An 11,503-nucleotide genomic window follows, 5' to 3' on the forward strand; every position below is an offset into this window, starting at 1 on the left:
ATAAGTATTTAACAAAAATGTAAACAAACTTCAGCTGCCAGATTTGGTACATTCAAGGATTTAAAACGTTTTACTTATCTTTCATTGTAACACAAACTAGACTAGTGTATTTCAATACAGAAATGTAAATGTTTAGATAGTTTGATGGGGGAATTTCAATGTTTAAGACAAAATTGACGTTGTTTTGTTTACATTTATTTCGTTAAATACCTATCCAAAGCAACTAGATACATATAGCCCCAAAGTAAGGAAAGCATGTGTTATGCGGGTACTAGGCAAGGGATAAACCTTAACCTTATATAGATAAAATAAACATGCTTTCCATCATGCCAGCCAGTCGCACTGCTGGGCACAGGCCTCCGCTCAGGATGAGAGGGCTTGCACCGTAGTTCCCACGCGGACCCAGTGTGGATTCGGAACTTAACACACATACACCGTTACGTTTCGATTCGACATCGATCGTCCTCACGATATTTTAATTCACCGTAAAACTCGTGGTTAATTTCAAATGTAATTTTACACGAATTTTAAAAAACTCAGAGATGCGAGCACGGATTTGAATCCACGATCTGCTTGAGAGGCCATAGGTCAAACCACTAAACCACCACGGCTTATGACTAATGAACATTTTTAACAGACTTTTTTTTTGTTTTTCAAAACAAACTTCTGAAATTGTGTATTTTGGGGAGGAGTACTGCTTATCCTAAAGCACATGTTTTACCTACTTAGGAAGCAGAGTTTGTCTGGATGTTTTATGAATAATTTATCATTATACTGCTTTCCAAATCGCTTTTGTATTTATACCATGTGATGCAAAATCTCTTAAGCCACACAATAGTAAAAAAAAAATGTTTATTGCCAAAAAACTTAAAAGAAAAAAAAGAAAAAGAAAAATACCGTAGTTTGCTAAAGGTTTGGCAATGGGTGCCAGTCTCAGCTTGTTATCCACGATATTACGGCTGGCAAAGATGGATTAATCCGTATCCACGGATACATTTGGTCCAACGCAACACATCACTAGTCGGTAGTTAGCGCTGCGCGTGGATCGAGCACGTCTGGCTGCGCGTGCGCCACACACGACGTTCCGGCCGCGATGCACTGCCAGATATACTGTAGCTATACTATACGATGATTATTTGTGATTATGAGTTGAAAATGATTAATAAACCAGCCGAAATTGTTTAATAGGTAATATGCAACCATTGTTTGTTTTATGATATCTGTTTATTGTGAATTACATGTAATTATTTACTTTATTATTTTTATAACGTTTTAGACTTTCGTTATTTTCACTCATACTTAAAATACCATAAACGGGACTTATCACGCTAACACACACGCTAATACTTACCTCCCTCGACGTTTCGGCCACATTGTAGTGGCCGTGGTCACGAGTAGACTCAACTGGCTTTATTATTATTGTTTTATTTGTATATCTAGAATATCTAGATATATCTTGATTGTTTGACAAACCAAGATGTAATAGTAGATTGATAACCAAGGGTGGAAAGTGACCCATTTCACCTGAGGTATTTCTCAATAGTTCGAGGGGAAATGGGTAATTTCACCCGAGTTAGACACTACTTTTCATTTCGACTGTGAGGAAAGTAAAATAGTACAAAAAATGTTATCATTAAATTGAATTTCAGTACTGCAGTAAATTAAATTTACTTATATCCAACCTCCAACGGTACCTTTTCGAGCTGGCCACTTGCCTCGGCCGAGTATAAAAAAAAATCGAGTTGGTCACGACCAAGGAGTTTATATACCTACAAAACTGGAGGTTGAACGCCGAACGAAGAAGTTTGACCTTTATTACCTATTTATATATTCCATCTCTTTCATTCACATTTCACGAATGACATCCATCTCTTTTTTAACCTAACTAAAGAAAGAGATGGAATATGTTCGGCGTTCAACCTCCAGTCCAGTGTTGTACTCGTAGTATATAATAATATTTATAAAGCATCTTGGATAAAGATTACCTATATTGAAACTATACAAAAGCTATACCTACTCGCTTGCAGTATACCACACTACGCGCACGCGTCTATTTCCCGACGCATTTACAACGCAAACAAAAATCATATTCTAATAATAATATTATTTATAAGTAATCGTTTGATATAAAATATTTTATTATAACAATAATATTATGACAACTGCGTTCTATGATGTTCTGGTGGGGTTATTTTATAATTATAATTTTTGGTAATAGGTACAGCCAAGGGCAAAGATATCGACACGGCCAAAGTTGCAAAAATATTAAGAGCATAAAGTCGTGTATACATATTTTTGTAACTTTGGCCGTGTCGATATCTTTGCCTTTGACTGTACCTAAAGATTTTTTATTAATGGAGGAGCCCTACGTCCAACAGTTGGACGTCCTACGGCTGGTTATGACGATGGTGATGAAAGCTTTATTAACATGAACACTATTTCCGTTGTTGCGTCAAGGGTTAAAATGAAATTAAAAAAAAATTGAGACAAAATATAAAAAAAAAGAATAGGAGGGTAACTGACAATGTGAAACTCTATTTTGTGCCCGCAATGATCCCGCCTCAGCATATGCAGACTCCTCGGATGTAGTCAGCGATGGTCTTCCGGCGAAACCAATAATAGGTAAGGTTCAATGAGGTGTTGAAAATACTAAAGGTGATACAGTTCAAAGGAGACTATTTTATTTATTTATTTTTTATTTGACTGGATGGCAAACGAGCAAATGGGTCTCCTGATCACCAATCATCATCAGACATCACCAATAATTTAAAAGAACATAAAGTAATACGTTCTTATGTATAACTATAGTGTCTACCCGTGGCTCCGCACACGTAAATCATTAGGTCCAGCAGCTGAATTGAAATTCCGGGATTTTAAAAAATTCCCGTGGGAATTCCCAACAATTAAATCGTGGTTTTCATTGACGTTACATTAAAAACATGTCAAATTTCATGACTCTAAGCCCAGCGGTTGTTGTTTCGAGATATTATCCCTATCTCGTGGGAATATCGGAATAAAAAGTGGCCTATGTTTTATTCCGGATGTCCAGCTATTTACATACCAAATTTCATCCAAATCCGTCCAGCCGTTTTAGCGTGAAAGAGTAACAAACATAATCACTCACAAACTTTCGCATTTATAATTATAACTGCCGTGAAGCAGCAGTGCTTGCACTGTTGTGTTTCGGCGTGGAGAGTAAGACAGCCGGTGAAATTACTGGCACTTGAGGTATCCCATCTTAGGCCTCTAGGTTGGCAACGCATCTGCAATCCCCCTGGTGTTGCAGGTGTCTATGGGCGGTGGTAATCTCTTACCACCAGGATACCCACTTGCACGTTTGCCATCCAGGAGAATAAAAAAAAAACTTAAGTAGGAAGTAGGATAATAACGACATTCAAGGTGATGGGTCGGGGTTAATATACAAACAAGCAAGTTCAGCAAACTCATTTCTAATATCGTTAAATGAGCAATGTAGGTATACTTATTTAGTCGTTTATTGAAAAGGGCGTTAGGTACATTGCGGAGGTCCATAACAATTAACTAAAACAATCACTTTGCTCACCCGCGACCTTGTGATAGCTACGTTTATGCAAGATATGCGTGTTCATGCAGTTCCTCCACCTCCACACTGTAAGAACACACACAAATCACACAAACCCATCTATCACCACCACCACAATACACTGACGCGTTTCGAACTCAACCAGAGCTCATTTTCTATGCAACACAACTGTACACCATGCTACCAGATATTAGGCTAACAAACCAAAACAAAAGTTTTGATTTGTCACTGTAACTCCCTAACCTATATTTTACAAGAATATAACGAATATTGTGATGCGTTTTTTTTCTACTTAATATTTTTTGCTCTATGGTCTAATGTGCCTTTGTACGTAGACAGTTAAAAAATAACATAACTTATTTCGTCTTACGTCCCTAAAGCCTTCTGTATGTGAATATTTAATTTGCTACTGAATTTAAATTAAACGTAAGTTACATTGTCAAAGGCATTTGAATAACAATTGCTCAAACAGCTCTAAAACAAATGTCGTCGGCTTCAAAGGAACTACACAGAGTAGACGCGTAAAGATATGTCACAAGTAATTAAAACGGTGCTTATCAGTAAGTACAGCTTACGCGTCTTTAGAATAATAGGGTACTTAGAGGGATTAAGGTAACGCAGTGGTTCAGAAGTGATAGTTTAGTACTTAGTTTAGTTTTGTTTATTTCGGTCAATCATCTTTTTAGTGTATCTTGTTACCATGGTAACGTCTCCTGAGTTACTTAATAACAGTATGATTTTATGGGGTAGGTATAAATCCACTTAAAGTTAGAAGTTATGACAGTTCTAAGGCAATTCCTTCATGGCTGATCTCCTAGGCATGCAAATATTTAAACATTGCAAATATTTTTTCTAAGAATGTCTCCTGAGATACGATACGGGACTGAATAACTTACACTTAAAAGTTGATTGACCCATTTATTCATTCTATTATAATGAATAAATTTTTAGTGGGCAACTAAGAACCACAGTGTAAATTGACCTCACAATTTTTCCTGCAGGTTTAAAATAAGAATAAGATCGTTTTTATGAGTATCATCATTCATCACTGCATGATGCTCATTATCTTGTCTTTAGCCACCTAATAAGTACAGTCTAGTTAGATCGAAAATGTCACTCTAGTGTTACTTTAGTGTGTCTGTGTGTTGTGTGTGTTTAGGTATTTTTGAATGAATTTTTGGTCAGAAGTATAAGAAATCAACTCCACTAGGCATAAGGCTTTCTGCGCATGAAGTGCAATGCAAGATAGGTATTGTATTTCGTAACTAAATCCCACCCAGTGATTCATTAAACTGTTAGTTAAACATAATTAATTTATTGAATCAGGCGTTACTTTGCGGAGGTCCATATCAATGAACTAAAATAATTTCCTTGCTCACCCGCGACCTTACGATAGCTAGCGATTTGCTAGCGGGTGAGCAAGGAAATTATTTTAGTTCATTAAACATAATTGTTTTAAAATTACAAAAATCAAATGCTAAACAGTTCATAAGTGATACTTATTTCTTTCGTGGGTCAGGAATTAGATGGTTCGACATTACCTACTGTCAAGTAAGTATGTATATTGTGTATTAGATTAGTTACTAAAAAAATATTTATAATATTATATTCTCTAATGCCAGCTTCAAAAACTTCCCTTCTTCATTGTACTGGAGGCTTTTAATTCGGCGTTTATTAATTTTAGTGAACTTTCTGTTTTACTTCGTTGCGCCACAACAATGGCGGCGGATTGACATTTGACAGCTATTTAGGCGGGAAAGCTGACAGCGCGGCTTGTTAGCGGCGCCATGATGGAATTACTTTTTTTTATTGTCTATGCCGTGGGCTGGAGAAAAGAGGTTTGACGCTGTAATTTAATTATTAAGTTAAACAAGTTAAGAGCGGGGCTTTGCTTGTGAACATTATCTATGCCTATCTATATTCTAAGTGATAAAGCAACGCAAGGTATTTTTTGAACTTTAAGATGCCTTGATACGTCTTACCTACGTTTAATTAATACATATAATTAATACTAGATATAATTAAAATTAAAACAAACACTAATAAATTAATAAAATAAATAAATATAATGGAACACTTGACACCAAATTAACCTAGTCCCAAACTAAGCAAAGCTTGTACTATGAATACTAGGCAACGGATAAACATACTTATATAGATAAATACATACTTAAATACATATTAAACATCCAAGACCCGAGAACAAACATTCGTATTATTCATACAAATATCTGCCCCGGCCGGGAATTGAACCCGGGACCTCAAGCATCGTAGTCAGGTTCTCTAACCACTTGGTCATCCGGCCGTCCAAATAAGAGTAAACAATAAAACAAAATAAAATTAAACTAAACACTGTCAAGATATTTTATTATTAAAAACTAGTGTGCAACTGCAATAAAATAAAATCTTAGTTGTCAATTTGTACAAAGATGTGAATACAAAAAAAAAAAGTTTGGTCTGGAAATCGAGCATCGTCATTCCATAATGCGATAAATAATCAACAGTTTATTGAATGAGGCGTTACTTTGCGGATATCTTGCATAAACTTAGCTATCATAAGGTCGCGGGTGAGCAAAGAAATTATTTTAGTTCAAAAAAAATCAACGTCAAAATTGAAAATACAAACTGAAATATAGATGCACAGAAAAAACAGAAAAATAAGACCATCACTGGGAATCGAACCCAGGTCCTCGGTAATCCGTACCGCGTGCTATACCGCTACACCACTGATGGTTGACCATCAGTCAGTGATCAGTGATGGTCTTTTTTTCTGTTTTTTTCTGTGCATCTATATTTCAGTTTGTATTTTCAATTTCGGTTTTACGGGATGACCGTAAAAGTAAAAATTTGGAATTGAAATAAAAAAATACAAAAAGATTCCAAAAAAAAACAATCTTAACGTCAAAATTATTTGTGGTTTCGGGATCTAAATGGCTACACACAGACAGGTGAATCAGTTATTTTACATCGAGTGAAGAAGGTAACGAAAACTATTTTCGTAAAGTAAGTGTCATGTTATTATAATTTACAAGAAAACTTAAAAATAAAACTTAAGTCCTTGTTCGGGACTTAACAAGGGGCCGCGCGGCAAAAGCGAACAACCGTAAAAAACACGAAACCGTGAATACAATAGATCGTTAACATGCGAGGGCAGAAGTCGTCCCAACGCCCGTTTTTTAAGTTTTTCGGATACCATTATTTTCGTTTTAGTAGCTTTGCTCGAAAATATTTTTCTAAGTAAAGAAAAAGAAGAAAATAAAGTTGAACAAGTACCTGCATATAAAGTATCTATGTAAATCTCATCAAAATGACAATTTATGGCATTGAAATTTCCGTTAAAAACTCGTGTATCTGGAAACCAAACAACAGTTACCTAACAAATCTAAAAACATAACAACTTAATTACCTACACTATTATGTCATTATTAAAAGAAGTATCCAAAACGTTCAATAATTCATCAATGCCTATCAATATAATAATTCTGTCAAACTTTAATTGAAATTCACTACAAAAGCACGATATTATTGATACATTATAATGGCGAAAGAGCCATACCGCCAATTTACAACTGAATTACAAATCGTAGCAAGCCCACTAAATACACAAGTTTAAATCAATTGTCATACACCCATCTCATTTGCAACCGTCACAAACCACATAAGCACGAGCGAGACGAACGGGGCACTAAAGCGTCGAAACCCAAACGGTTGACGCCCACAAAACTGATGGGGGGTTAAAAAAAAGCTTGTTTGTCGAGGGGCGTGTCTTTTTATTGCCTCAGTCTGCCGGCCACCGCCGACGTGCGCAGTCGCATACATCTGTCATTCTGACAGCGCGTTCTCAATTTGAAACTGAACTAATCGATGTGTCGATCCAAGTGAGTGACACTTACTTTGAAGTGACGTGAAGATGGCTTTCGAAGACCGCTGCAGCCCCAACCAAGCGAACAGCCCTGGCCCAGTAGCTCGGGTGCCAGCTCCTCATGCAGAAAACCTGGTATCCTATTGCCAACCTAGCCAATACACCTGTACAACTATCGAACCAAGGTACGACCGATCACCGATGACAATCGTGAAAGTCCAGCCCAATTCACCACCCCCTAGTCCACAGGAATACCAAAATTACTTCAGACCTGAAACGCCTGACGTCAAACCGATTATTAACCAAGAATTTGATGCAGAAAAGAGAAATCAAAGACAACAACCAACTCTTCCTATCAACTTCTCCATAACCAACATCTTACATCCTGAATTTGGCTTGAACGCTTTGAGAAAGACGAGCAAAATAGAAGGACCGAAATCCGTCGGACCGAACCACAGCATCTTATACAAACCTTACGACTTATCGAAGCAGACTGAATTTCAGAAGTACAGTTTCGATTATTTGAAATCTAAAGAGCCTGATTTCAATAGATTGCCACCTCTAGGAGGACTTAGGCAGACGGTGTCGCAAATTGGCGAGGTGCAAAAGGAGAAAGAGATCCCTAAGCCTGTGGAAACAAAGAGGCCTGATTCGGCTAGTTCTATAGTTTCCTCGACGTCCAGTGGAGCTCCATCTACCTGTGGCAGTACTGAAGCTGGTGCTCCAGGGAATACTACTCTTTGGCCGGCCTGGGTGTACTGTACGAGATACAGCGATAGGCCTAGCTCAGGTTAGTCTTTAGATATCTATAATTCAGAATTCTTTCCAAATTGCATCGACCAAGTATAAAGGAGACAAAAGAAAGAGAGATGTTAGGACAGGTTCATCTGTGAATTTAGGTGTACTTGATTTGGAAGCTGTTAAATAATTTACTTTTCTATGCACGCTTTTTGAGTGACGATAGTATTCAATATATTGTCAGCGAATGTAAAAAAGAAAAAACATTTATTTGTAACAGCAATAACACGTACTCAGGATAGAAAAATACAAACAAAAAAAGTACCTTAGATGCTGTTATAAAAAAGGTCCCTGCTCATCAAATCGCGGGTTGAAAACCAGCATTGGATGGATTTTAAATAACATTTGCCAATGTGCCATTAAACAGCTGGTCAAAATAGATTTCTAAGAAATTTCACGATGATTCAATTGAAGGTTTACAGCATTACAGATTATAGCAATATTTAACCAATAGCTGATGTACAAAAGAGCGCGATGATAGAAAATAGGGAGATTAAAAAGAGATGGAAGTAACATTGGTAAACTTATCATGACTGTGCTTTTGTAATTCCATTACCAACGATCGAAGCAACTGGAGATCTTTGGGGGAGGCTTTTGACAAAGTGGACGTCCTAAGGCTGATATGATGATGATGATGATGATGGCGTTAATTTTATAACATAAATAGTTAGGTATATTGTTTTAATCATGGTAGCCGGCATCGAAACTGATGTGAAGGACAATAACAATTTGCTACTTATAGTTATTTTGATTTTAATCATTTAGAAGATTTTGTTTAGTTTTGTAATATAATTAAAAAGTTTACGCAGAGCGCTGGTCTTCATAATAAATGCAAAAAAATGAAAAGCATTTAAAGTATACATGTATTTATATTTTAAACCATGAACATATTTCTCTATATACCTACCTACAAGCTTTGTAACGCCTCCGACGGCGTATTATAAGTAGGTAAAACGTATGTATTCACGACTTCATAAAAATGTGTGCTATATTTCTTAAGGTTAACCTTTAGAGTGCCAAGTTTTTCCTTCTTTATCTCGTCATCTTAGCCTATAGGTATATTTCCCACGCGGGCCCAGTGCGGATTGGGTACTTCACTCACACCATTGAATTGCCTTGCGGATGTGTTCAGATTTATACTCGGGATGTTTTCCTTCACAGTAGGTGAATCCTACTAATATTATAAATGCGAAAGTTTGTGAGTGAGTGAGTGAGTGAGTGAGTAAGCATGTTTGTTACTCCTTTACGCTGAAACGGCTGGACGGATTTGGATGAAATTTGGCCTGTAGATAGCTGGACATCTGGAATAAAATATTCAGGCTTTTTAATCCCATATTCCTACGGGATAGGGATACAATATCGAAATAATAACCACTGGGCTTAGAGTCATGAAATTTGACATAATTGTGTTTAATGTATAACGTCAAAAATCCCGAAATTTCAGTTCAGTTGCTGGATCTAATGATTTAGAAGTTTTAGCCCGGGCAAAGGTCGGTCACCCAGGTACTAAGAATAAACGCTCGAATAATGACCCAAAAAAGAGTTTTGACAGACTGATAACAAAGTACCTACATTGTCAAAGCAGTCATTGTCAATAACTTAAAAAAGTATAAGTTAATATGTTCTTATGCATAATAATCATGACATTCAGGGTGATATGTTGAGGTTAAACATCCAAGTGCAGCAAGCAAATAAGCATTATTAATAAAACAACACTTATTAAAGACATTGTACAATTTTAAAATCGATAAATGAATAATTTTCAGTTGCCTTTTTGCGGTTAGCATAAATAGCCGTTTTGTGGTTATACCATTTGTTTGCAAGTGTTTTGTAAATAAGTATTGTTATACAGTTAACGTTTTATGTATTTTACATTACATTGCTGCTAAGTCACCTAGTTTATGTAACTAATTGGAAACCATTTATTACTATATAGATAAAATGCTAAACAGTATCTTACAAGTTTTATTTACCTACATAGTTTCATAACTTATTATTTCAGTAAGCCATGGTGCGTTATTTTATTACCTAGGGCAGGTCTTCAAAGTCATTTGAAGAGATACAGAATACAGATAAAAAACTGGGCGTACTTTTTTATTTGGGGTGTATAGTCTTGTGCCTGCATTTTATACCGGCGTTTTTGCGATATAAAAAGTTGTTAACTAAACAATTATGGAATTTGTATGCAATATTGTTGGAGAGTTTAGCGCTACAGCACTATATTTTTTAATATTGGACTGACGTATCGCCAATTTCGCCTTCTGATATTGTACTCACATAACTATTAAATAAATAACGTGAGATAAAAGCGACTTATCAGTTGGGATGGGGGGCTTTCGACAAACTGACAAACTTTCGCGCCGCACATTCGAACAGTGCGTACTGCCCGTCATGGTTTATGGAGCCGAGACTTAGACGCTGACTCGGCAGCTCGTCCATCGACTACAAGTCTCCGAAAGGGATATGGAAAGAGCTATGCTGGGGATTTCTCTAAGCGATCACGTCCGGAAAACCGAAATACGCAAGAGAACAGGACTAACTGACGTAGAAAACCTGCATATCCTCTAGGTTCTGGCAGTGGCAGTGGGCGGGACATATTTGCCGTAGGTTCGATGGAAGATGGGGAAAATAGTGGTTGGAATGGAGACCACGAAAGGGGTTCAGGAATGTGGGGAGGCAGCCAGCAAGATGGACGGACGATTTGGTGCGAGCGGCTGGGAAGGACTGGATGCGGAAAACTCAGGACCGCACAGAATGGTCTAAAATGGAAGAGACCTTTACTCAGCATTTCGTTCAAGGTTGAAGAAGAAGAAGAAGAAAGTTAATAATAAAGACTTTTAAGGATTTTTGAGAAAAGTGTATAAAACAGATTAGAGTTTTGTACTGTTAGGATTTATAAGCAACAACATTCAACCTATTGTTACTTTTTTTTGTATCGAATACTAGTGATTAATTTTTAGAGTTCCGTACCCGAAGGGTTCAAACGGCACCCTGCTGTCCGATTGCTGCAGGCATGTCAGTCTGTCAAACAGTTCTTACTTACAGTCAAGCGGTTGGAGCAATTTTGAAATTTTCGTAGTATGCATCTGGGTCCCAGGCTTTGGGTCAACACCAAATGAAGCCATACACATTGTAAAAAAAGAACCTTCCAAACAGCTAAAGGGGGCGTAAAAAGAAATTTGTCCTACCCCATCAAGTCTTTTGTGTTTCAAAAATATCTATTGAAAAACAAAGGAATGAGAAGCCATTAGATTTTTTTTTCTTTGGAGTCCTTCATTTTT

The 11,503-nt window shown here is 36.8% G+C and overlaps 1 protein-coding gene across 1 annotated transcript; it reads left to right on the forward strand.

The window, feature by feature from the left end:
• Window positions 1–7,353: 7,353 nt before the first annotated feature.
• LOC141443204 (segmentation polarity homeobox protein engrailed-like) lies at window positions 7,354–11,063 on the forward strand. Its single transcript, XM_074108416.1, has 2 exons — window positions 7,354–8,214; window positions 11,008–11,063. The coding sequence occupies exons 1-2, from the start codon at window positions 7,473–7,475 to the stop codon at window positions 11,061–11,063; spliced, it is 798 nt and encodes a 265-aa protein (XP_073964517.1). The 5' UTR covers window positions 7,354–7,472.
• Window positions 11,064–11,503: the final 440 nt, after the last annotated feature.

Source organism: Choristoneura fumiferana, chromosome 27, assembly GCF_025370935.1.
Source record: "Choristoneura fumiferana chromosome 27, NRCan_CFum_1, whole genome shotgun sequence".
Classification (NCBI taxonomy): Eukaryota; Metazoa; Arthropoda; class Insecta; order Lepidoptera; family Tortricidae; genus Choristoneura; species Choristoneura fumiferana.

Excerpts from the sequence above, each read along its gene's own strand:
- LOC141443204 (XM_074108416.1), top strand. The coding sequence starts at position 7,473 with ATGGCTTTCGAAGACCGCTGCAGCCCCAACCAAGCGAACAGCCCTGGC. Across the intron at positions 8,215-11,007 it reads CAGCGATAGGCCTAGCTCAG|CATTTCGTTCAAGGTTGAAG; the intron begins GTTAGTCTTTAG and ends ACCTTTACTCAG.